The sequence below is a fragment of the Arvicola amphibius genome, chromosome 6, assembly GCF_903992535.2.
Source record: "Arvicola amphibius chromosome 6, mArvAmp1.2, whole genome shotgun sequence".
Classification (NCBI taxonomy): domain Eukaryota; kingdom Metazoa; phylum Chordata; class Mammalia; order Rodentia; family Cricetidae; genus Arvicola; species Arvicola amphibius.
Window position 1 is genome coordinate 15969330 of NC_052052.2, and position 27332 is coordinate 15996661.

The 27332-nt window shown below is 52.5% G+C and overlaps 1 protein-coding gene across 1 annotated transcript in view; it reads left to right on the forward strand.

The window, feature by feature from the left end:
- Positions 1-989: 989 nt before the first annotated feature.
- Ephb2 (EPH receptor B2) overlaps positions 990-27332 on the forward strand; it is a 117326-nt gene continuing 90983 nt past the window's right edge. Inside the window, exons 1-2 of the mRNA XM_038333342.1 lie at positions 990-1049; positions 4186-4870. Of these exons, the coding sequence (XP_038189270.1) occupies positions 993-1049; positions 4186-4870 (742 nt within the window). The 5' untranslated portion in view covers positions 990-992. The remainder of the gene's footprint in view (positions 1050-4185; positions 4871-27332) is intronic.

A 27332-nucleotide genomic window follows, 5' to 3' on the forward strand; every position in this document is an offset into this window, starting at 1 on the left:
AGGCCTAGAAAGGAAGGATACTGACTCTGACCTGGGATTAATGGGATCTCCGGGGCCCGTGGATCTCTTTCACTTTAAGCTGGGTGGGTTTTTTTCCCCCACCAGCTACTGGTTCTAACACTGGTTTGAGTCTCTGGAACCCCATAGAGCAAGTGGCAAGCACACTCGGAGGTCTGTCCTTAACTCTCCTGGGGTGGAGCTGGCTGAACGCTGGAGGAGGGATTCTGGGATGAGATATGGTATAAGGAATGACTCTTGGTTTCTGAAGAAGAGAGAGGGTGCCAACATGGCATGTGTCCCAAGGCCAGTCAGCAAATGATGGTTCTCGAGAAGTGAGACCCCCTCCAAGGCTGTCATTCCAGTGTCTGAGCCTTTGAGATAATCTGGAAAGCAAATAGATGGTTGAATTTTGATGTAAAAATTTGAGGGATTGGTGGTGGATCCTCTGAAACATTGAAGAGAGAACCCTAGATTAAGATCCTCCACCAGGCCACGTGGTGGTGGCTCATACTTTTAATCCCAGAACTTGGGAAGCAGAGGCAGGCAGATCACTGGGTTTGAGGTCAGCCTGGTCTACAAGGCAAGTTCCAGAACAGCCAAGACTACACAGAAAAACCCTAACTAGAACCCGAAAGAAGGAAGGAAGGAAGGAAGGAAGGAAGGAAGGAAGGAAGGAAGGAAGGAAGGAAGGAAAAAGAAAGAAAAAGACCCTCTGCCAGGAAAGATGGAGCAAGATAGTTTCTGGGTTGGTGAGATGTGGTTAGCTGGGTGATGGGGATGACCACAGAGAGAGGAGTGCAGCAGAAAAATGGGCTCTAACTTTTGGCTAGGTGTTTGGAGTGAGGGGAATATGGAGCTGGGAGGCTGGGTTTACAGGACAAGTGGCTGTAAGGCAGAACCTTCAAGGGTGGGGTCCCAGGGTCTGCCGAGTAACTGACAGCACTGGGAGGTGAGGCGGGTGGTGACTCTTTGCTCTTCCCACAGAAACACTGATGGATTCTACCACGGCGACCGCTGAGCTGGGCTGGATGGTGCATCCCCCATCAGGGGTGAGTTCTGGCCCCTCAAACCCTGCTTGGCTGGCTCCCAGCATGCCCCAGAGTCTACCGATGCCTCACACATCCCCTCATATCCCAGCCCCTCTCCTCTCACATCTCACCCACCCTATCCCACCCACCCTTGGTCGAGTACCCGTTCCCATGACAACATGTGGACACTTTGGCCTTTATCCTGCAGAATTCCCCAGGGGAGGCTGAGAAGTAGGTCCTCACATGGCTCCCATTTCAGAAGAGGGAAGTATACTGCTTGAGAATTTGTTCTGGGTTAGAGACCACACCTTTTGCATGTCATCTCCAATACAGAAACTCAGAGATGCAGCCACCTGCCAGGGCCTGACAACTTCACATGAAGGGGTTCGTGGTGGTTTGATTGTGGTTTGGTTTCTGGTGCTTAGGAATCAGACCCAGGGCCTCATAATTATGTTCTACCACTGTGCTGTACCTCAACTGGGGCTCAGGTTTGTATCAGGGACCTAGTCCTCGCCACCCCAACTCTGGATCTCCATAGCACAAGGATCCCCCAAGTGAACATCCCTGGGTTCTTTTATGTTTGTTTTGAGAAAGGGTCTCCTTGTAGCACAGCTAGCTGTAAACTTAACTGTGTAACGAGGGGAAGACATTGAACTTCTGCTCCTCCTGCCTCTGCCTCCTGGATGCTGTGAAAACAGGTGTGTACCACCACGGTCGGTTCTGTTCCGTGCCAGAAGTGGAACCCAGGGTCCTGTGCCTGCTGGGCAAGCGCCATAGCAGCTGATCTACATCCCCATCCCTTCCCTGAATTCTTATCGCATCCCTTGGGTAGGGTCCGAGCCCATGTCTGCTCCGAGTACCCTGAGAGGAAGATGAGGCTAGATAGGCCTTCTTTCGCTAGCATTGTCCCAGTTCCACCTGTCAGTGTCTCTCCCTATGCTGTCCCAATTCCACCTGTCAGCTGAGTCCATGGGTAGCCCTTTGCCTGTCTAATTCTGCTTTCTTTACCTGTGAAACAGTGGCCTTCACCACCGTTACCAAAGGCTTCCCCCAGAGCATAGCACAGAGGCTGGCATGGGCTGGGCCCCAAGAGAGAGCAGCTGTAATCATCATCACCATCATCACCATCACCATCAATTTTACTGTTTCACCCTCCCATGGTCTCTGGGGAGGCCCTGGACTGTACAGCCCATTCCCCCCCCCCCTTCCCACTCTAGTCTTCCAAGGGGACTCAGCTGCAGCCCTAGGGATCCATACCCGCCCCCCTCAGGCCTCGCTCTCAATAGGCAGGGCCCCAGGGTCAGGCTTCTTTCTGTGGCTCTTTCTTGTCACCAATTTTCCATCTGCGAAGACTGCTGGGCCCACGGCCCCACCCTGCCAGTAATGAGGCCAGGCTGGGCTGCAGGGCCCCCGGACGCAATTATTTGGGGTGTTTGGGCTGCAGGGCCTCCGCATGTTAATTAGAGAGAGGGGAGAAAGGCAGAGTGCTCTAATTAAGTGCTCTAATTAAGTTCTGAGGAAGAGCAGCGGTTGTAACAAGGGGCTGACTTTGTCACATGGTGCCACCAAAAAGGAAAAAAAAAATTAAATGCGATGTAGGGAGATTCAGAGTCGCCATTGAGGTAGAGGCTGGGCCAGCAAGCTCTGGTTCTGGCTTCCCTTGTACATGTATTTTTTCAGAGCATCTCGCTCCCTCCAAGTCCTTCACAGGATGGTTCAAGGATCACTGACATCTCCACGGTCATCTGCCATCCCCATGGTCCCATTTGACAAATGGGAAAATCAAGGCCCAGAGAGGAGAGAGGGATTGCCCAGGCTCATGCAGCATGTTAACAGTGCTTAGTCCAAGGCAACATGGGCAAGCCTGGGAACAGGACCAAGGCTCTGTGACTTGAATCAGGTGGCCTCACCTGTTTAGTATCATCTCCCCTTTCTGCAAAATGGCGCTCACATGCTAAGCGTGAGAATCATGCCAAAGAATGAGACACTGTGCCGGCATTAGCCTCGGGCCTGGCCTAGGTGGGAGGACCAGTCCTACCCCAGGGAGCACAGAGGAAGAGAAGGAAGTGGCCTTAGTCAGCACTCCAGTCCATTGGGAAGATCAGACCTAGAAGGTTGAGTGTTCCTTGTCCCCGGGGCGTGTCAGTAAATGCAAACACAGGAGGCTGTGGACAGGTGCTGGAACAGGCCCGGATGTTTGAGGGTGTGTGAGAGCTGGGACTGTACAGTGGCAGAGTATTTGTGGGGTGTGTACAAGTCCCTCATTCTGTCCTCAGCACCACAGAGGGGGAATGAACAAAGGGCATTTGAGAGAGTCACAGAATTGGATACGGAGAGGCCCAGCCATGGAGATGATCTTAGCCCGAGTCTGCAGAAATGACTGGGTCCCACACTCTTTCTGTCTGCTCACAGACAATCCAGCCCACTCAGCATGGAGACTTAGAGGGCCTCTCTAGTTAGTAATGGCTCAGGAAGGGACTCAGGGAGGTTTCTGAGCTCCTTCTCCAGACAGGGAAGGCGGTTAGCTTCTTCTAGGTACCAGCAGGCATCAATTCCCAGAGGAGATCTCAGGCAGTGCAAGCCTCTGAGGGAAGCTGCTGTTGGCTTCCCCGTCACCCTTGACCAATAAGGATACAGGCCATCTTCCTCCTTAGACTGGGAGTCTCCAGAGGGCAAAGAGTATCTCCCTCACTGACAGGGAACTCTTGAGGGTGGCAGAGGCTGTCTCCTCCACCAAGCAAGTAGGAGTCATGTGTGCCCATCCCCCATCTTCCCAGTGTCCTGTCCCTGTGCCCCCACCCCCATCCCATGCATCAAGCTGTCTCCTTGTATGGGAAAGCGCTCCTTCCTTGTGGGCCCCTTCCAAGTCCCTGCCTGCTAGCAAACCCTGAGGTCAGGGCCACATATCCCTAGGGGATAAATACCAAGAGAGGGTATGGTACCTCTCACCATCAGATTGGTGTGGCACTCTTAGGCTGGGGAATTCTCTAAAGTTGAGGTCGTGTCTCCTCCCCATCAGATGGAAACATCTCTCCATCATCAGACTGGAGGGTTCCCCAAACCAGAGTCCATATTCGTCCCTTCCCCCCCACTTCAGATGGGGTCTTTGCTGTGGTCGAGTGCCACTTTCCCCATCTGACTGGTGTTTCTCCCGCAGTGGGAAGAGGTGAGTGGCTACGATGAGAACATGAACACTATCCGCACATACCAGGTGTGCAATGTCTTTGAGTCAAGCCAGAACAACTGGCTGCGGACCAAATTCATTCGGCGCCGTGGCGCCCACCGCATCCACGTGGAGATGAAGTTCTCAGTACGTGACTGCAGCAGCATTCCCAGTGTGCCCGGCTCCTGCAAGGAGACCTTTAACCTCTACTACTATGAGGCTGACTTTGACTTAGCCACCAAGACCTTCCCCAACTGGATGGAGAACCCATGGGTGAAGGTAGACACCATTGCGGCCGACGAAAGTTTCTCCCAGGTGGATCTGGGTGGCCGCGTCATGAAAATCAACACCGAGGTGCGAAGCTTTGGTCCCGTTTCCCGCAACGGTTTCTACCTGGCCTTCCAGGACTACGGGGGCTGTATGTCCCTCATTGCTGTGCGTGTATTCTACCGAAAGTGTCCCAGAGTCATCCAGAATGGTGCCATCTTCCAGGAGACGTTGTCGGGGGCCGAGAGCACTTCCCTGGTGGCTGCTCGGGGCAGCTGCATCCCCAATGCTGAGGAAGTGGACGTGCCCATCAAACTGTACTGTAACGGGGACGGTGAATGGCTGGTGCCCATCGGCCGCTGCATGTGCAAGGCAGGCTTTGAAGCTGTGGAGAACGGCACCGTTTGCAGAGGTAAGGGGCAATGGAGCAGGGCCCTGCAGAGGGATGGTGCAGACTCGGCTCTGACTGGCAAGGGTGGAGGTCTGGGGTAACCCCAAGGCTTTCCGTGGCTGGCTTTCCAAGCTCCCTTAGCTAGCACTTCCTGGACAGTGGGTTGTGTTCATAGAACAGTTATACGAATACAGATGCCCTGGGGAGTAAGAGAATGCAGGAGCCTTGTTTTAATTATAGCGTGATTACTTAGGATGGTGGTTGGTGCTTTTTCCTTGTTCATTTGTGGAAGTGATGGGGTTTTATGTTTAAGAAAGGGAGTAAGACATGATAAATGACTATTAGATCATAGCATCCACAGAGCTTGTTCTGGGTCTCTATAGGCCAGACAAGACAATAATGCTTATTTCTCCTCTGTGCTACGTGACCGTGATGGGCCAGTTTGAGATTCCTTCCCCTGGGAACTGAGCCATAGAGGAGCCACTGTTTGGAATGTTGCTGTCATCACAGCCGATGGAAAGGGAGATTGTGGTGGGCTGAAAACAGGTCACAATGCGGCTACCTGGAACAGTCCACACCTTACAGCTCTGCTCATTCCAGTGGCCAAAATACGTTCATGGCCACTTACAGTTCAGAGATGGGGCAAGCGCTGGCCAACCAGGCCTCACTGTGGACTGTTTTTACCATGTGCCAGACATGCATAGGACACACAACTCACGTGAAATAGTCCAGGGACAAAGTACTGTTTTCTGAGAAGGAAACTGAGGCTCAGGAAGGTCGCACAGTTATCAGGAGACAGGAGAGTCTCACTCAGGGGATGTGGCTCCAGAGCCCATCCTTGGAACCACTGGGAGTAGCTGTTTCACCTACCGGGGCATCGTCTTGAACAACGGTACAGGCGATGCGAGCATAGGACAAAGAATCATGAAGGTGGTTTTCAAGCATAGGAAGTTTGCAGGAGGGACCTCAGGTTGGCAAGAAGGCTATTAAACCTGCTTCCAGTTGCAGCCCCACCCCACCCCCCATTAACCTGGTGACCTTGGCCAAGTGCAAAGGCATCTTTCATAGGGTGTGGAGAGTCAAGAACTAAGCCTGTAGAATGCTTACTGTTGATGTTGACACGGGCAGAGCATCACAGGCCACTAAATGCGACAGTGACGAAAGGTTGGCTGGGCTGCACTCAGTGGTTGTTACCCAAGGGAGCCTACTGTGTCGTTTCCTTTTGTATTTCCCATCAGAATATGGGGTTCGGTGGGGGTGCTGGGATGTCCCAAATGCCAGGCTGTGTAAAACTGGAGAATGTTTCCCTGGGAATGGAAATAGAATCCTCTGATAAAATCCACTCTTCCTAAGCATCTCCCTCCAGCCTCTTGACACCAGTAGGCAGCGCCCCCACCTTGATTTTTTCAAGACAGGGTTTCTCTGTGTAGCCCTCGTTGTCCTCTTGGAACTCACTCTGTAGACCAGGCTGGCCTCAAACTCAGAGATCCACCTGCCTCTGCCTCCTGAGTGCTGAAATTAAAGGTGTGCGCCACCACGCCTAGCTAGCCAGTGTTCTCGTTCTCCTGGAGGGGTGGTTTCCTCAGGAAGCAGCCACACAGTCTCAGAGAGGGTTACTGCGTGCGCTGGGGTGTCAGTGCTAGGGGACAAAGGCTGCAGCCAGTGTATGCTTCCCCAAGACAGGTCAAAGGCTACCTGGAAGCTTCCTCTTCCCAGGAAAAGAAATGGAGAAGTTAGGGGCAAAGACTAGTTTTTTGTGGAAGGCAACACATTCTGTTGTAGTTGTTTTTTTATGCATATGGGTGTTTTGCCTGAACATCTGTGTACTTACTGTATGTATGCCTAGTGCCCACAGAGGCCAGAAGGGGGCATCAGATCCCCTAGAATTAGAGTTACAGTCGTGAACAGCCATGTGGGTGCTAGGAACTGAAACTAGGTCCTCCGCTAAAAGCAGCCGGTGCTCTTGACCATTGAGTCATCTCTTTAGCCCCCTGTTGTATTATTTTTATTTTGTTTGTATTTGTTTATTTTTAAGGCACTAAAGTTGAGCCAGGGTCTCAGGTATGCTGGGCAAGTCCTCTGCCACTGAGCTGCATCGCTAAGCCCACAGGTTCAGTTTTACGTCCTTGCCTTGGAAGAGGACAGCAGAGATGGGGCAGGGACCAATTGCTCACGATGGTTGTTTATTCATTCATCAATCTCTCCCAGAGCCTATGTTGTATCTGACCTTGTGCTGAGCCTCAGGTGGTACCAGAGGGAATGCAGCTTCAGCCCCACCCTCTGGGTCTCCCAGTTCTCGGAGGGAACAGATCTGTTGTGAACTAAGGCTGAAGGCAGAGGCCCAGCACTTGGTTTCCTCGGAACTGCTTATACTGCAGCACAGCTGGGCACGGGAGGGTGCTGGAAATAGCAGGAGATATCTCAGAGGCAGTGATACCTGAGCCTCTGGGTATCTCTCTGGGTATCTGGGTATCTAGGAAGAGAGATTCGTTGGTTTGGGGACCTAGAACTTCCAAAGGATGAATCTGCGTGGATTAAAAGGCCCAAGGGCTTGAGTCAGCTGGACCCATTGCAGGACTGACTGGTCTAGCCGGAACTGAGGGTCCAGGACAGCTGGACCCATATTGCAGGACTGACTGGTCTAGCCGGAACTGAGGGTCCAGGACAGCTGGACCCATATTGCAGGACTGACTGGTCTAGCCGGAACTGAGGGTCCAGGACAGCTGGACCCATATTGCAGAACTGACTGGTCTAGCTGGGACTGAGGGGTCCAGGGGATATGGGAGAAACTGACATCTTGAGAGTGCTCGGCTGAGGAGATACCTTCATTTATCTACTGATGCTTAGCAGAACCTCCCAGGACTTAGCAGGTTGCAACTAGTGGAGATCACCAAGTGGTTTCGAGGGCACAGAAGTAGTCCAGCTCGCCTCTGACTGCCGCCAGCTAGGGCTTCAGTGGCATCCTGAACTGCCCAGGGAGGGTTCTTCTTCCTTGATCCCGCCTGAGATTGTCACCGGCCTCTCAACATGCACCTGGGATCACCCAGAGAGAGGACCCAAGACAAAGCTCATGTTGTCTGTGTGTGCGCGTGTGTGTACACTGATTCGAATGTGTGTGTATGAGTGCTCAGGTCAGAGGGCGACTTCATGTATTATCCTCAGAAAGATCCACTTCCTTTAAGACAGGACCTCCCGCTGGCCACTTAGGTTAGGCTGGCCAGCCAGTGAGCCCCAGGGGTTCTTCGGTCCCCACCTCCCTGCACTAGAACGACAAGCTTGCACCACCAAGCCCAGAATTTTTACATAGGTTCTGATCGTCATGCTTGCAAGGCAAACACTTTACCAAATGAGCCATGCACCTGTCCCGCCCAAGGCCAGCATCTTTATTACTCAGTCTTAGAAGTAACATCCCATCATCTCTGCCACATTCATTCAACATGAGTCCTTGGAATCAGCCTATGGTCCAGAGGGTGGTTCACAGAGACCCAGGTTTCGAAAGCCTGGAACTGTCTCATATCAGAGCAAGTGGCCAACTGGGCATGGTGGCACATGACTTGAATCTCAGCACTAAGGAGGCAGAGACAGGCAGATCTCTGTAAGTTCATGGCCATCTTGGTCTACATAGTGATGTCCAGGACACCCAGGGCTGTGTAGAGGTCTCAAAATTAAATTTAGAGCGTGAGGCCAAAGGCAGGTTCCTGGGTTCAAGGTCAGGGTCATAGCTTTCTTTACAGGCAGTGAAACTGCAGATGAGGGCGGGCATGCCTAGCCCTAGCTGCCTTCTGCTTGGAACCAGCAGGACACCCCAGACCCAGCCCTGGCCTGGCACAGCCTACCCTGGCCACTGCATAAACACACGGACCAACTGGGGCATAGCTAACAATCACAGGAACCTAACTGCTGTGTAGCCTAAGAAAAGCACCCAAATGTGGTGGCGTGGTAGGATGGGCACCAGGCTTCACACTGGCGTGATGAGCCACTGTTCCCTCATTCTTTTTAAGGGTTGTTGGCGTTTCTTATGGACCAGAAACAGCTGGCAAATAGTTGAAAACACAGGTGTCTAGATATGGCTCCCCTCTCTCCCCAGGCCTGGTCACGTGTCTCTGAGGCGAGCAGCCTTGATGATTCTGTACTGTTAGCTCAGGCAGGCATCTAGTCTAGAAGACTAGAGCATCCTGGGGCGGCTGAAGGCTGAGATGAGCACAAATATAGCCCCAGCCCCACCCCAAGAGCCTCAGTCTAAGGGTAGGAGAAGACCAGAGGGCTCAGAGAAGATCCTCCTATCAGCCAAGCGTGATCTGATGGGAGAAAAACTCTCTCTTTTGATTTGAGAAGATAAGTCTCTTGATTTGAGAAGATAAGGCTGGATGCTGTCTTCCTGGCAGGTGATCAGTAGTGGGTTCTCATGAGGCGTAGTCTCGGCTCCATGGTGTATACAATACCTAACAAAGGGACTCTAATGCTCTATGTAGTGAGTGACTTTTAAAACTAAGGGCTCAATGGGTCCATTCTGATTCACTTTCTCTGGAGCCGGTTGTATGCAGAGCTTAGTGGGGAAACCAGCCATTCTCCCATCAGGTATTGCACGCTCTCTGTACACCGTGCAGCCCTGCAGTGAACAAAGGTGGGTGGAGTATCACTGTGGGTCATGTGCATATTCATCCCCTGGGCCATGCAGAAGTGAGCCACACAGACCCCAGCAGCGTTCAGACCCCTACCACCTCTTTCTAGAACTTAGCCTGTATAGGCAGATGGGGCAAGAGAGAAGGGAAAAAGGTTAATGATCAGATAAACCAGTCACAGGCTGGTATGAGTCCAGAGGAGATCCCAGATGATGGCAGAGATCCACAAAGCCCTGCCCCCAAGAAGGAACACTTCTTAGAAAAGATGTCATTTGAGCTGCCAGGGGTCTTCCCAAGATGACCCAGGAAGACCCTCCCAAATTAAGGGTACCAGAGGAACCCCAATACTGGCAGTTTAGGACTGCAGATGTGACTTGGTAGGGTGCTTGCCTACTGTATATACTAAGTCCTGGCTTGGGTTCCCAGCACTGGTCGTGGTGAGGTACACTTAGGATTCCAGCACTGATCATGGGGGGCACACCTGGGACTCCAGCCCTGATCATGGGGTCACACGGTGACATAATGTTGCCATCTACAAAGTTAAACTGTGCAATTAAGTTAATTTAAAAAAACCTCCAAAAATTATATGCTGTTTTAAGTAAGTTCATTATTTTGTGTTCAGATACAAATTTGGGCAAAATACAAATACAGTCAAACTATCTATCCTAGGGCAAGTGTGACTGTGAACCCCAGGTTGGACACACCTCAGATGTTGTCTCTTCCTGATTTGTTGAGTGCTGGATGTGGTCCCTCTGCTGCATACATCTAGCAGTTGGGGACCCCTGTACAGAAGCCATTACCCCAGGATTCCACCCTGGGGGTCCCTAGCAGACCTGCTGGGGCGGCAGGTGTTTTCTATAGTTCTCACCCAATGCAGTGGGGCATCTCTTTGACTCTTGGCATATTACCATTGCAATTATAAAGTGCCCTGCCTTAGGTTTCTCTGGATTGCCTCCCTCCTTTCCCAGTTGGATTTCTAGCCCAGCTGCCTTTGGGAGTCCTGTCCTCCTCTCTTCCCTCTACAGCAGTTTGGCAGACCCCCCGGGGGAGCACCATGGCTACCAGCATGTGGCGATGCTGATTGGCTGGCTCTAGTCAAACCACCTGCTTGGTAGTGAGGCTTAGCCTCCCTGCCTCACACCCTGCCCAGCCCTTCTCTCTGACCCTAGCCTCTCCTTAACCTTGGCTTTAGAGGCTTCTTTTCCAACCTCCTGCTAATAACCCTGTGACCTTGGGCAAGCCACCGCACTGTTTTCTCTCCTGCAAAGCTGGGTCTCAGAAAGGCAGCTGTGGTGCTGAGCCAGCGCTCAGCAGTTTGAGGAGCTAGAACTAGGGACTTTTACAAACATTGTCTTGGGTGTGCGTTGATATTTCCTCCCGATGAGCTTTTGATTTTGAAGAAACAATAACTTTCTTCTTAATCACAGAAGCACTTGAGGTTATTTGTAGGATTGTAGAAAGCACTGATAAACAAAAAGGAGAAAATTAAATTTTCCCAGGATTTATCACTAGGGAGGGCCCTTGCTAACAGACTGGAGGAGAGCCTTCCAAATATATGGGCAAGTATTTACACATTGTAAAAACACATAGCCCAGGCTAGCCTCAAACTCAGAATTAATCATCCTGCTCCAGCCTCTCGAGTGTTAATAATTACAGGTATATGCCATCAAACTCATATCATTAATATTTAATTTAATTATCTAGTTGGTTTTTTGTTTTGTTTTGAGACAAAGTCTCAGGTTGGCCTCTATTTGGTTAGGTAGTTGAGGGTGATCTTGAACCCATGATCCTCCTTCAGAATGCTGGGATCATAGACACTTTTGCCACCACATCTAGCTCTCGCTGATCTTTTTAAAGGAAAAAAAAATGAAAAAGAAAAAAACCCCAAAACTCCTGCTCAAACTAATCAGAGTATTGCATGGTAGTAAGAATGGAACCCAGGGCCTTCAGCCTCTAAGACTGCTCTACCGCTGGCCACACCCCAGCCCGTGGGTTTGTTTACTTCATGTTCCAGCCCCTCTCCCAGACACATTACATGCAGGTGGAGTTCTGAGGTAGAAATGAGCAGTTACGGTGTGCTAACACCCTATCGGGGGACTGTAGGTGGTTGACTGCATGCATACCTTGCACTTGAGCTGGGTGAACTTTCCCAAGTCCCATTGCCTGGATTTGTTTAGGAGAAGCCACCAGCATGGAGCTAGGAAGTCCCTGGTCATGGACTCTTCTTAGGGCTTTGGACACTCATTGTAGGCAGCCTGGTGGAGCATTTGGCCCTGGCTCCCCCCTGGCAGTTGCTGCTCTGCCTGCCTGTGGGCATGCTCGCCAGCGTGGCTATTAGGACCGTGGCTTTGTTTTCTGTTTTACTCCTGGAATCCAGTGCTTCTCTAGCACAGGGAGGGAAGAGGTGGGGCGAGGAGCAGCGGTCCACTCTCGGCGCCCTTGGGATGGTTTCCTTCCAAATCTGCTCTCAACCCCAGCCCTTCCCTTAGAGTGACCAGTGGCCCAAATGTGTCCTAAGGGAGTCTAGCGGTGCGGCCTGGTCAGTCTGGGGGTGCGTAGGAGGGAGGCAGTAGCTTCAAGCACTAGTTGGCTGGGGAAATGGGGTGGGGTTGGAATGCTGGTGGGAGAGGAGACACCCTACAGGGGGAAGGAGGGTAGGGTCATGGGTGACCTCTATAGACCTCCAGGCTCAGCTCATACCAGGACCACACAGCCCAGCCTTTAGGGAGCAGGGAGAGCTGGGCAGATTGGCCAAGGTTGTGATCCTGGCCCGTGCTCGAAAGCTATTAAGGTCATCACACTTAGGGATGGCACAAGTTCCTCCACTTCCCTTTCTTGTCCACCCTCTGGTCCCCCAGTTCACGCACCATTCTACATTCCCTGAACACCAACTTCTTTGTGTATGATGTGTGTGTCCCTGTCCTGATACTCATGCACACTTGTGCAAACGTGAGAAGACCAGAGATCAGTGATGTCATTAGCTGCTGTCTACCTTAGTTTTTGAGCCAGTGTCTTCTCTATGATTGGCAAGACTGTCTGGACAGCAAGTCCTCGCAAGTCCTCCCCAGTACTGACAGAACAGGCACCTCGCCTGGCTTTTTACATGAGTGCTAGGGGTCCTGACTTAGGTCCTCATGCTTGGGCCGTGTCCCTGTGTCCTAGGCTCTCCTTCTAGATCACAGCCATGAGATCCATGCTGTCTGGGGGAAGGGAAGAGTTGGAAAGTGAGTGATGAGTGATGATGAGGGTGCTGTGGGACTTCTGAAACAGCGGGGCAACCAGAAGGACCGCCTAATGAAAGAGACCGTGGTGAGCCATGCCCATGCATGACCATTGCTTCCCATCCAGAGAGTGGCAGGTGGGAATGGTTCCAGGGGTGGGGGAAGCACTCCAGGTGGTCACGAGTCCCCAGAGAAGGTGCCCCTTAAGGCCCCCATTAGCCAGAGAAGCTACTTATGCCTTCCCTCATATGTGCCTACACTTGCCCAGTGTCTCTCTCCTGTCTGGACCCCTTTCTAAACGTCCCATCAGATTCAGAAGCAGAGACAAGGCCACCATGGGACCCCATGTAGGCAACAGTCTCAGAGCTATGATCTCATGACCTCCCACATCTCATTTTTTGCTCTCCAATGTGTCTCTCACGGCTGCCCCGCTCCCGTGGGTTGCATCCATTTTAAAGAAAAAGAATGCGAAGTTCGGAGAAGTTTTTGCAGCTGTCCAAGATGACATTGCTATAAGGGTTGGGCATTGGCTCAGGTTGGCTGTCCCTGGAGCCCTGTTCTGTCATTCTTTTGACCTAATGCCGACTGCCCCTGACCCAGACAGCACCGGGGTAACAGGTTTGGACCAGGCTGCTTCCACCACACTCCAACAGGCTCATAAACTGCTGGAGACATTCCCTTCCCTCCGGCCCACTGCCTTTTCATCTGGCCGGGCCCAGGATCTGGCGAGAGAGGCCCCGTTTATTGAGGAAGTTTATGCATTTAACAGTTTAAGCCTTTCTAAGCCTGTGGTACAACAGGATTTGGGAGCCGTTAACAATGCTGTGTGGTTAAGAGATTTTCATTGCTCTGCAGCAGCTGGCTCAGGGCCCACTGGCCTGCGCTGGCCTCTGCCCCACCCTTTTGGGGTGCCCCCTCCCTGGGGCCTTTGTCTTTAAGTCCTGTCCCTACTGTTTCTCCCCATCCTCCCACCCCACGCCTTCAGGTATGAACTTTAAACTTTATAGAAGGAACTGATGCCCAAGAGGGAATAACAGCTGCCCAAGGCCACACAGCCCATAAGAGACCCAATTGGATTGACCAGAAGGCTCCGTGAAGGCTCCGTGGGTAAAGGTGCTCACCATTAAGGCTAAGGACCTGAGTTTGATCCCCAGGATCCACTTGATGGAAGGAGAGAACTGACTCTCACAAGTTGTCCTCTGACCTCCACACGTGTCATGGCATGTGAACCGGGGTGCATGCCTATGTACAACAAGTTATTAAATAAATAAGCAAACAAATAAATGTAATTTGCAAAAAGAAAGACCTGAGCTAAGATTTGCGGGAGTCCCTTTCCTCCCTCCAAATCCACCTGGGAAGGAGGGGCAGATTCACTTAATGCCCAGATACTGACTTGATCTGTTCCAGGTTTGCACACGAGCGTGAGGCTCGCCAAGCTCACTCACTGCCTTCCAGGTACAGAGCCTGCTGAGTCCCTGGTAATAATTCCTCGCTGTGCCTGCCCAGTGTTTTCTCCGCACCATGGTCACACGTTTCCCATGTGTGCTGTGTTTATTTACTGACACCCGCCTGACGGCAGCAGAGCCTGGGGGCTCTCTGAGTCATCAAGCCTTACCCTATGAGATACTTTGATCTTAATGATGCCCACGTGGTTGCCTTTGCCGTTGTAGAGACAGGAAACCCAAAGCCGAATTGCTGGACACTTTGTGAGGTCAGAGCTAGGACTCAAACGCAGCCGGCAGCCTCCCTGGCCTGGATGTTCCCTGCGTCTCATCACCTCTGCAGTGTCCGGCGTGGAGTGCCTCACTCCTCTGTGCTCCCTCTCATCGTGGAGGCGGGGAGGGGTGATCCCAGAGTTCCCTAAGGGCCTAAGAGGGCTTTGGACTATGACTGGGTGGGAAGGGAAGAGGGCTGTCCCCAGCTGGGTGGGGCTGTCATGCCCAGACTCCATGTGGCTATGTAAAGGGCTGAGGGTAGAGTTGGCAATCTATAGATAATCTCCCAGAAAACTGAACTGGCCTGTGACTAGGGGTCCCCTGGAAAGGTGAGCTGGCCTGGAGACACCTAGTCTATAGCAGCCTGGGCTCGTGCTGCTCAGCCAAGTCCCCTTTCACTATGGCTGCCGTGATGTGTGCATGTGTGCGTGCGTGCATGTGTGCGTACGTGTGTGTGTGTGTGTACACGTGTGTGGCATGTCTGCCGCCCCACCTGCAGGCTGAAGAAAGGGCCACAGTCACCCCCATGTCACACATCTAACACCACTGAACACTTCAGTCTCTTGTTCTTTGTTCACTGCCGTGGACCAGGGGGGCTGAGGCAAGTATTCTGCTCACTAGCTGTGGAGCTTGTAAGCACCGAGGCCCAGGGAAACACACAGTGAAGCATGTCTGCGACTCCAGCAGTTGGAAGGCTGAGATAGGATTGTGAGTTCTCTACCATCCTGGATTATACAGCCAGACTACCGGGGCTCAGACTCTACATTCCGTGGTGCTCCCAAGTCTGTGCCTCTCGTGGACTCTACTGGTGAGTTGCGTGTTGAAGACCCTGGAGGTAGTTAACACGTATCAGTCTGGTGTTCAGTGTGTATCCAGCCCTTGGCCTGGTGTGCGTGCACGCGTGCACACACACACGATGTTTTTTTTAAATGTATTTATTTTATGTGTATAGTTGTGACTGCATGTATGTCTATGTGCCGTGTACCATGTATTTCTATGCGCCATGTGTGTGCCTGGTGCCTGTGGAGGTTAGAAAAGGGAGTTGGAGCCCCTGGAACTGAAGTTACAGATGGTTGTAAACTGCGGTGTGGATGCTGGGCTTCAAACCCGGGTCCTCTGGAAGAGCAGCCAGTGCTCATAAATGCTGAGCCGTCTCTCCAGTTCACAGTGCATCAAAATTTTACTGAATCCTTTATCCATGATAAAGCAGACTTTGACAGAGGAAGATTTGGAGACTCAGAGAAGTCAAGCAACCCACCTAAGGTCACACAGCTCCTGGGGGGAGATGTTAGAGATTACCTCCAAACATAGTTCTCTACTCATCCTGCAGGAGCAGGGACATCTGTAGCTCCATCATCAGTATATAAGAAAAGCTTTACAATGACCTCAATAATCACAGACTTGACTCCATCTTGGCAGTTCTGAGAGGGAAAGGAGATATCACCTCCCTATGTCTGAGGTTTGGTGTATGACAGTGAGCTTTCCCAGGCTTCACCACCAGGGAGGACAAGCTGGAACTAAGATGGAGTCCCTAAGGGTGTTCCATTCTCAAGCGCCACTGATGGCCAGTGATGTCCACCAACCCCCACAGGACCCACCTGGGACAGGCATTGCTCTCCCATCGGGTTGAAGCAGTTGGCGAGGGATGCCCATGAGGCCAGTCCGGGAGGTGGTCCCCTACTCTGCTGGATGCATGTGAGAAAACGACCTCGCTCTCTCCTAGGGGATGGGAGGGCCCATCTCTTCTGGTGCTTCATAGCTGGTCCCTGCTCTGTCCACCCTCGATTGCCTCTTTGAAGTCCCTTGACCTCTTCTCCCTGGGGCCCAACATTCCGTTCCATCTAGCTCCATCAAGCCTGCCCCACCAACCCACCTGCCCCCACCTCACCTCTCAATCCATCCACGTCAGCCAGAGGGCTCCCCAGAACACCGTCTGCTCTGAGTACCCAAGGCTTCTCACTAGAAAGGGGGCAAGGCCAGTGTCCTGAGGTGACCCAGGAAGCCCTGAATGCTTTGCCCTCATCTTCTTCAGTGTCTTCCTCCACCACCCTGGCCTTCTTGGTGTTTCTTCTACACGGACGATTCTTTGCTCAGATAGTCACACATTCTATGTGTTTTATTTTTTGTATATGTGTACTCGTTCATGTGTGAGTACACATGCCTGTGCACGTGGAAGTCGGAGGTCAATATCGGGGGTCTTCCCCAATTATTCTCCACTTTACTTTTTTTCATAGTTGTAGGGTGTGTGTGTGTGTGTGTGGGAGAGAGAGGGAGAGAGAGAGAGAGAGAGAGAGAGAGAGAGAGAGAGAGAGAGAGAGATCGAGAGAGAGATCACTTGTGTGGAGGTCAGAGGACAGCTTTTGGGACTCAGTTCTCTTTCTACCCCATGGGTCCTGGGGATTAAACGCAGGCTGGAAGACTTAGCAGCAAGTGTCTTTACCCTCTGAGTTATGTCATTTGCTCTCCACTTTAATTTTCGAGACAGGGTCTCTCACCAAACCCAGAGCTCACCCATTTGGCTAGACTGGTCAGCGAGTCCCAGGGACCTCCCCATCTCTGCCTCCAGCACCGTGATTGGATATGCGTGCAACCATCAGCTTTTTCTTTGTTTCCACACAGGCTGAGAATCCAAACTCCAGTCTGCAAGCTCGTGAAGCAGGCACATTACTGATAGCCCTTATGTGTTTTCTAGAATGTTCCTTCACTGCCTGTCTTCCCCCAGGGGAGTATAGGATTCACCTGGGTAGACACCCTGGCCACTCTGGGGTCCATGGTGATGCTTACCTCATAGATGTGTGATAAGTACTTGGCAGAGTCCCACCGTCCCATCTCAGATGCCTTCCCCTCACCACCATGCTGGAGAGCCTAGAATACTTCCAGTCCTGGAGGTGACCCAGGCACTGTCTGTGGCTGGGCAGGTGCTCATAGGCAGGGCATGTAGTTGGATTTCTTCAGAGATGTCAGAGCGGGAGGCGCCTTCTTGTCCTTCACGATGACAAACGTGACTTTGGTCCCAGTTCCCTGCTCTGTTCTAGCTGGGCAGTGACCACATACTTCCCTGCATAGTCCTGGCCCAGAGCCTGTAGAGGGGCCCAGAGGCCTGAGCAACAGCTGTATCCCCTGGGTCTGTGCAGACCCAGGGCAGGGGATGAGGAGAGATGCCTGTTCCAGTCCTGGGACTCAATCAGGCAGCTCCTTTTTCTGAGCCTCAGTTTCCCTATTGTAGAGCAAGAGCAGTAACTCTGGCTTCCCAAGATTTGAGGGAGGAGCAAAGTGTTCAGGAAGCCGAGAGGATGATGTGTGTATGTGTGTGTGTCTGTCTGTCTGTCTGTGTACGCCATGGCTAGCTGCACAAGCCTGGTGTCCTAAGTTAACGCCTGAAACCTATATAAAATGCTGCGTGTAGCAGAGCATAACCTTCAAGATGTCGCTGAAGCAGTAAGAGAAATGCTGCCCTGTAGCATACCACGCCCGTCTGCGCTCTATGGGCTGCCATACAGTTCGTGAACCGGGCAAGGGGCTGGAGATTGAGACACACAAAGACTCACAGACAGAGACATGAGTCATCCTTGATGCCAGAATTCTTCAAACAGAAATGCCCCCAAGAATGTCCCCCCTTTATTGTGTCCAGGGGCACCTTATATAGGGATAGCCACTCCCCAGCCAAACGCACCAGAAACCATTTCCCTGCCATCAGAAACTCCTGAGGGTCTCGTGCTCAGAGCAGCTGTAGGCACTCGGATCAGGGAAAACAAGTTGTTTACAAGAAATTCAGGATCTGGGGGTTCACAGCTCCCAATACTGCCCCAACAAGGAAGAAAGAGAGAACTGACTTTTCCTCTGACTTCCACACTCACACTCTGGCATGCATGTGCACGTGCCCCTGTCCCCACCCCCACCTCATAAATAAATAGTGATTTTAAAGTGTTGGGTGAACTCAGAAGACAGGAGAAGGATGGTGGTCTTGCTCCGGGAGGGATATACAGGTGGACCCTGGTCAGGTTGCTAGAACAGAGTTGCGTGTCCGTATCATGGCCATGGTGTCCCTGCAAGTGCAAGCAAGCCTGGTTTCAGCAGGTACCACGTGTGTGCCTGTGGCTTGGCCTTGTGTCCTCCTGTCAGGGGGCTCTTAGTGGGAGTCCCAAGAGCAGCTCAGTCAGGGTACCTAGGTTCAAATTTGGGCCCTGCATCTCTTGATCTGGGACCCCGGAAAAGCACTTTGCCCCCAGCTTATCCCTGGAACTCAGTGTCTCTACCCATAGACTGAATCTTGGAAGTGAATAGCCCTGATTCTGCCTGGGCCCCACTGTCTTCAGGGGACCATCAGGGAAGCTGTGACAAAGGTTCCACCTTCCTCACCTTCCACACTCAGACACCTGGGCATCAGGCAGTGGGAAGGTCTGGCAAGGCAGGCAAACACTGGCGGTAACATTTACCATCTCTACGGGCAGGGGCAGGAGGACAGCGAGTTCCACGGAGCCTGGCTATACTATGAGGTGACATCTCAATAACTGACACACTTCAGTCCTTCACATCCCGTTAGAAAAGCAAAGGAGTTGCTCCAGGCTACACATCTAGCAGAGGACTGTTACTTAAACTCTGGTTGTTAGCTGGACACATGGGGTGTGGCCTAGGTGGGGGCCTAGAGACTGTGCAGAGGTGTTTTGGGCCCCTGTAACCCCAGCAGATTCTGGTCTCAGGGCCTTCTGTCTGCCTTTGCAAAGAGATTCCACCCTGCAGGCTTTGCAAAACCTTACCCAACAGAATTATGCAGACTCCTTGGGAGAAAACCAGACTCCTACCCTTTCTAAAACCAGCACTGTGTGATGGGCAAACTCTAAAGTCCAAGGAGTGCTTGCTAGCATTTTTTTGTACTGCTTGGGCAGGCGGAGAGCTCTGGGAACCCCTGAAGACCCACATCCGTCTCCCTGGCAACCCCAGCCCTTAGCCGCCCTCCCCCACATGCTCCTGTCAAAAGTGTCTGTCTGGGGGAGTTCCCCAGAGACTCGGGTCAGCCTAGAGGAGCCCTTTATGCATACGTATGTGCTGGGCCTGCTGGGAGCATGTTTGTGTTCCCATGTGTACATACGGTCCACCACCCCAGCACCTGCAAAGTCAGAGCATCCCTGAATCAAAGAGTGTACCTGGACATCTGAGACATAGGGAGCACACATGCCCTTGCCTGTGTGGGTGACTCTGGAGCTCACTGTGAGCCATGACAACCCTTGTGTCTGTGTACTCTTGTGTCTCTTTGGCACGTAAATGTGCAGGGGGAGCACAGTCATGATTGCTGAATTAGCCATCACATGCACAGATTGGAACATATGTTCTGTACTCCAACGGCCTGTATGTCCATCCTTGATGGCGAGCTCTCAGTGCCCTGGTGTGTGTGCTGCTGCTGTGTAAACACAGGCATTGGGAGGTGCGTGTCTACACAGATGCACACCCTCCCACAGATCTTATTCCTAGGTCCATGTATATACCATATCAAGTCAGACATAATATATGTGCACTTGAAAATGGGTGTTTGTATGTGTGTGCACACTGAATGGGGTGTATGTGCGCATGCACCTATGTCTGAGAGAAACACTTTCAGGGGCCAGGATGTCAGGGCCATCGATTTTCTGTCTCTTAGAAATTCCCTTTGAGTCTGCCTCTTGTCTCTTTCATGAGCCAGAGTCAGTGTAGCCAATGTTCTTAAAACGAACAAGGCCTGCTTTGCAGCGGGACTGGTCCCAGGCTGCCCACATCATGCATGTGTGTGTGCGGGTGCTGCCCACAGTCTATATATGTGTGTGTGTGTGTGTGTGTGTGTGTGTGTGTGTGTGTGTGCGTGCACATGTACACACAGAACCTGCTTATGTACAGGAGAGCACACACTCAAACCTTTTCCCAGTATGGATTCCTATCCATTTCCTTACTTACACTTACTGACCCTCCAGGTCCCTATGAGCCAAAAAGGCACAGGGTGGCATTTGTTGGCTCTGCTCAGTCTGGGGATGGTTCGCTTTGGTCGAATGAATCCTTTTGCTTTCTGAAGAGAGAGGCTAACCTCTGCTCTATACAGGCACGGCATTTTGTAGGGGTACATGAATTGCCCCTGCCCCACACCACCAGCCAGTAGCAGCTGGGAGTGTCCAATTTCGCCAATGAGGAAACTGAGACCCTGGAGGACCTGCTGCATCTTCCAGGGAGCCAGTGGTAATTACGCCAGGATCCACTGTGGTTAACTCCTGAGCTTTCCCAAATCCATATTCCACAAATGCCCCCTACAGCAGGCCCTGAATGCCACCCAGACCCCACCCTAGTGACCAAGCCCAAGACCCAAGCAAGTCATGGGAGGTGCAGGAGAAGCAGCTCCCTGGCGTTCCTTCTCCTTCCCCTTCCAGATGGGCAGCCCCTCTCGGGGTCCCCACCGCCCCCGCGGGCTGCAGTCTTTGTGGCCCGGGAAGAATGCCTCTCTTTATATCCGGACGCCCCTTCCCTTTGATTCTCCTCTCCGTAGCGTTTCTGCTGACCTCTGCGTGTTGCGAATCCAATTAGAGGCGCGGAAGGCGAGAGTGACAGCCGCGCAGAATCCCGCCTCGGCCCCTGCGAGCACGCTCGGCCGAACTGCAGGCGGCAGGGGCCTGCTTGTCATGCTGCGCCCAGCGCGGGGCTTTGTGGGGATTAGCTGCCGGGGGTGGGGCGCTCCGCAGATGAGACCAGAAGTGACGCTGGTGAATGTCACGTCCCGATGGAGAAGAGGGGGCAGGGAGTAGCTGAGTCCAGCTTGGGGGACGGGAAGGAAGGGTTTGGAGATAGGCTAGCCTTGGAGAGGAATGGGCCACCCCCACCTATAGGGGGCACTTCAGGAACCCTGCTTAAGTTAGGGTTATTTGGTTCCCAATTTGAAGCTTGGGTAGTGGAGTTGGCCAGCATGCTCAGGGTTTGCTCACTGTGGCTTGAAAAAGGGGGAACCAGAATTCATGCTCTTTTGCAAAAGGATTTTGGGAGCATTCATTGGATATGTCTTGAATTTTTATTTGCAAAGCACTTTCTGTGTATCGGGGAAGGGCATAATAGGTCAACACTTCTGCCTTCACTATCTCCACCCCAGTGCAACCTGCAGCCCAAATCCAAGTTCAGGCCCCCTTCCCCAGTCACCTGGGCAGAAAGTTGCCGTCTCCCGGGCTCACAGCTGAGAAAACCGAGGCTTCCAGATGAGAAAGATCTGCCTCAAGGACATGAGGGCAGTTCCTGGCAGAGCTGGTTCTCATCCCTTCTCCCTAATCTGTATCCCTGTACCCCTAGACTCAGCCCCAGTTGTTGGGATGTCTCCTCCCAGAGCCCAGTCTGTATGCTGGCTACAGGGATGGATATAAGTGGGTGTGATCCTCTAGGCAAGCAATACCAGAGGGCATTTGGCCAGATGCTGAGCCCAGGGCCCAGCAGACAACCTACAATGTGCCAGACCCGCACTGATCCAGCCTGGCTTCTACCTCCAGAGGCTCGTGGTGGGAGAGACAAGAAGACCTCAGTGAAGGACGGGTGGCGTGTCTGGAGAGAGAGTGAGGACAAGGTGATCTACAGGAGCGTCTAGGACGCAGAGATGGGACTACATCCAACACGGACAGCCCAGAGGTCTTCTTGGAAGAAAGGGTGTCTGAGCTGAGACCTGGCGGACAAGCAGAAATAATAGCCTGAGTATTCCAGGCTTGGGAGACGGGGCAGGTGTGGGGCATCTAGGGGTGGGTGCATGCCCCTCCATGTTCATTCCACAGCTGCCAAGACTGGGCAGGGCTCACCCAGCCTGTCGCCCCAGCAGGGTGCACAGCTGTGGCCACCCACAGGGCCTGGCTGAGTTGGCAGCCTTTGAACACTCAGGGTCTAACTAGAGAAGTAAGAGTCACCAGAGGGTGGGACAGTGGGTTGGAAGCCAGTGCGGTTGGAGAGACGGCTCTGTTCTAGCATGCTGCCTGGTCTTCAACAAGCCCAGGGGGTTGGGATTACACCCCGTCTTACAGGTGTGCAAATACGAGGGCCGGATCCTGGACCATGTTACCTTATAGAATAACATCCATGCTCAGGACAGGACCTGTGAGCTGGGTCTGCGGGAGATTGTTGCCCTACAAATGGGAGGTGATCTGTGGGTAGAGGAAGGACAGATGGGTGCATGGAATCCGCCACTTCTCCCCTTTCCCCCCTCAAACTGTTTATACCTCTCCCATCCTGTGCGCACAAGATATATTCCGTGTAAGTCACACCTGCAGCTTGGTTCTTAGGGATACGGGCAGGCAGAGTGTGTAGGACTCACGAGAGAAGAAACACTTGGCCCTCATGCTCACACCTGCCTGAGCCCAAGCACACACTCCACTCTGAAATGCTCATAGCACCCTGGCCCACTTATTCACCCTTGGCCTCATTCCCAGCTGGCTCTGAAGACTGGCTTCTCTCCTCCTGTCCCGGCTCGCTCTCCATCTTTCCCCATACCCCACCATGTTTAGCATCACGGACCTTTCCTGGCCAGGCTACTCAAGGCTTCCTAGGCTTGTACTGGGAGCCTTTGTGTACACACCCTTTCTAGCCTTTCTGAACTTCACTCTTTGTCGTGCAAATTCTAATCAGTCTTAATAATAAAAACCTGGAGTCAGATATGGGGTAAATGCTGAAAGATCAGAGAAGGAGCCAGCCACTAGAGAGACTTTTTACCTTTATGGAATCCTCAGAATGAATGCTCTGAGCTCCTGTCTCCTCCCATCAACCCAGCCACCTTCCTTCCTGTCTCCACCTCCCTAGTGCTGGGATTAAAAGTGTGAACTGTCACTGCCTGGTTCTGTTTCTCTTTTAGACTGGATCAATCTCCTGTAGCCCAGTGTGGCCTTGAACTCACAGAGATCCGTCTGCCTCTGTCTCCCGAATGCTGGGATTAAAGGTGTGTATCACCACTGCCTGGCCCCTCTGGCTAACTAGTGGCTTAGCTCTGCACTCTGATCTTCAGGCAAATTTTATTTGTTAAATCACAGAAAAAGCTGCTAACTCATCTGCCATGGTGGGAGGCTGGTCCGGAGGGCCCAGTGTGAGAGGCCCATGGGTGCTGGAGCAGGCCAGGAACTGATGTCTCCCAGGACATACACAGTGTTTAGCAGAGGCCCCGAAAAGGAAGCAAGAAGCTGCCGTGGCCTCCATTCTCACAGTCCCTATGCAGAGATGAAGGGAAGACCCACCCACCCTACCTGGGATCATGCCGGGGAAGCCCTGCTCACGGCCCTATGGTTCCTGAGGTCAAAGGGGTAGACCAAGAGGCCAAGAGCCAGACAAATGGAACTTGTTCTTTAAAGGGGATCTTGCTTTCGACTGCCCTCAATTCCCTGGTTTACTGTAGAGCAGAAGAATGTATATAACCTCAGAGGTGAGGATAGATGATAGTCAAAGGGACCGCCATGCTAATATATGTTTTAGGGCCAGCTTTAGGCTATCCCTGAAGTTTCAGGCTGGGGAGATGGCTCAATCAGTAACATGCTTGCCAGGCAAACATTTTGTTTTGTTTCCTGTTGCCATGGTAAAACACACTCACAAAAGTAACTTGGGCTCCACAGGGTGTAGTTTAGCTTGTAATTCAAGGTTATGGCCCATTATAACGGGGAAGGTAAGGTAGCAAGAACCGAAGTAACCATTCACATCCCCCAGTCCTGCAGAGAGCAGCTGAATGCTTCATGCTTGTGCTCAGTCTGGTTCTCCACTCTGCAGTCCAGGAGCCCAGATCCCGGACATGGTGCTGTCCATGTGATTCTTCCCCTTCCATTAATATAAGAAAGGCAGTCTTCTCCAAACATGCACACAAGCCAACCTGATCTAGGCAGCCCCTGCCAGGGATTCTCTTTCCAGGTGATTCTAGGCAGCGTCATGTTGACCACTGAAACTGTCACATGCGAGGGCCTGAGTTTGTATCTACGGCTCTCGCATTAAACAGTTGCATGTGGGGTCAGGAGGTGGTGGTGCACACCTTTAATCCGAGCACTTGGGAGGCAGAGGCAGATAGATCTCTGTGAGTTCGAGGCCAGCCTGGTCTACAAGAGCTAGTCCAGGATAAGCTCCAAAACTACAGAGAAACACTGTCTCCAGAAAAACAAACAAACAAAACCTAACCCAGCTGCATGTGGTGGTGCACATCTGTAATCTAACCCAGCTGCATGTAGTGGTGCACATCTGTAATCCTGGTGCTGGAATGAGAAACAGGGAGATCCCTGGGGCTCACGTGGCTGGCAAGCTCCCAGTTCAGAGAGAAAACCCATCTCAAAACATAAAACAAATAGTGACAGAGGACGACAACCCCCCAAACCCCCACACACCAGAGATTCATTAACTCACGTCTCTAGAGCAGGCACCTTGTCCTAAGCACTGTTTATTGCAATTGAGTGTTACAGAAGGGGACAATAGGAAGTCCTTGTGCTTTATAAGAAAGTCTCTGGATGGGCTGTGGTGGCCCACACCTCTAATCTCAACACTCAGGAGGCAGAGGCAGGTGGATCTCTGTGAGTTCGAGGACAGCCTGGTCTACAAAGAGAGTTCCAGGACAGACAGGGCTGTTACACAGTGAAACCCTGTCTCAAAAAACCAGAGGGGAGGGGGAAGGGAGGGAGAGAGGGGGAGGGGGAAGGGGAGGGAGGGAGTGTCTTTAGCTAGTTATTTGTGTCCTTGCAGGGTTCAGAGTCACAGCTTCTCTCAGGGCCACCCAGGCCACTCTAATCCCAGACCTTTATTCTGTAACTAAGTCCCAATGTTTTGTTTTCTACTTTTACAAGTTGCTAAGTATGAGGGAAGGGGTCCACTCCCAAAGCCCTACAAGCCTGCTAATATCTAAGTAGCTACTAATGGAGTCCAAAGGGTTCTCAAGGCCTCCACTCCTCACAGATGCTGGAGGTGATGTGGTCACATGGTCATGGGGGCAATGGGTAAAGTAGTTAATGGGATCCAGCTGAGGCCTAGCCTAATCTCTCCTCTCTGCTCCCTCAGAGCAAGAGCTGTGCGTGTGCGTGTGCGTGTGCGTGTGTGTGTGTTTGTGTGTGTGTGTGTGTGTGTTAGGGCATACTCTCCTTGAAACCCACATCAGTTGCCTGTCATCTTAGCCTCATGCTGGCCACATAAGATCTGGCCTGTTGATTCTGAACAACGCTAGGTGCTCAGGCACCTGCCCCCATTTGTGCCTACCCAGTCTCTCCTTGAGTAGATGAATCATGGACCTCAGATTCTGAGTGGGTATGGGGCACAGTATCCCCCAGCCTTCCACAGAACTCCTCAAGGTGGGCATTCCTGCCCCTCCCTTCTCAGAAGCTGACTTGGGCCTTTCTGTCAGAGCATCCCCTCCCCTCCTGCTGCCAAAGAGGCTGGCCCCAGATGCTCACCCTCTGCCCCGCCCTCCACCTCTCTCGACCACCCAGACCAACCAGCTGGAGGGGCTCAGGCACTGGGAGCAGCCTCATTCTCCTACCCATCTCAGACCGTGGAGCTTGGAGTGTGTTGGAGGGATGCTGGGATTCTGTCTGGTCGAGTCTGGTGAGTGAGAACCGGACAGGTGTGCGTGTCTCAGTGTGTGCTCACACGCGTGCACCTGTGGAAAGAGAAACGCTCACTAACATGTGCGTGCCTGCTGTGGGGGCTGCAGATGCTTCTGAGGCCAAGCCTGGTGTGAGAAGACAGAGAAGACAAAAGAGGGAGCGGCTGCCTGGGGTGGGAAGCTAGCCCATTTGTATGCATGGGGAGCAAGCGCTGGCTGGGCAGGGCTGCTCTTCTGAGAAGCCTGCTTCCACAGGCTTTGCCTGCCAAGCTCCCCCAAACACAGAGCAGTTCTCCCCTACCTCCCTGTGTGAGGGGGGGAAACTGAGGCTGGGAAACACAGCTGGCCTCCTGTCCCAGAGTTCTCCCTATCAACTGAATGCCTCCTGAGACTCCAGACAGGTACAGGTAGATAAAAGAAAGAATGAGCAGTGGCCATGGATACAGCGTGGACATCATTGGATCAGTCAGACCCTCATATAACCTATAAATGATGTGCTGTGTGAACACCCACCTCTCATGGGTGGACACACAGGAGCACAGAGAGACAAAGTCACTGGCTGAAGATGGCACAGTCAATAAGCTGCCAAGCCAGGATTCGAACCCAAGCCAGCAGTGTGTACTCACATTTTGTGCTGAGGGGTTGCAAGCACGATGCTTTGCAGTACCAGGAAGATCAATGGTAATGCCAGGTTAATGTGTACGGGATGAGCTCTACCTACCAGAGTCTATGTTTGCTTTAAGACATGGGTACTGTCACAGCTGTGTCCCAGTAGAGCCAGGAGCACTAACCGCAATTACATAGCAAGTACTCCACCGTGCTAACCGCGTGAGTGGGTGTGTAAGGGAGTGAGTGAGGCCGAGCTGGCTCCCTGGCACGGTCCCTCTGTTCATGTTCTGCGCCATCCCCCCTACCCCCACCTCCAGCGGGCAGGTGTTGGCCGAGCCCTCCACGGGGCCAGGCCCCACAGGGACAAAGCCGAGGGCGCCCAGACCCAGTGCTGGCTGAAGCTGCTCACAGGCTGGAAATCTCTTTTGTCAAAGCCCGCGCTGCCTCCAACCTCCTTTAATTAAAGACAATTACTGCTTTCAGCCCCTCTGCACAGCTCAGCTCCTCTGTTTGCAAACACACAGCTGCGGGGCCTTTGTGGGCCCCCCTCGCGGCCCCCAGCCCGGCTTCCCCAGAGACACACAGGGGTGCCTTTATTGCCATCATATTTCTCAGAGGCGCCTCTGAGAAAGCAGGGGTGGGAACGCTTTCCTCTGTCGGGGAAGGGGTACGCGACCGTGGCCCTGCTCTACGAAGAATAGCTTGCAGTGCCAGGTCCAGCCAGAGTACCTTCAAGGGAGGTCACCTTCCTGTCTCTGCACCCTGCTTGCCAACATTGGA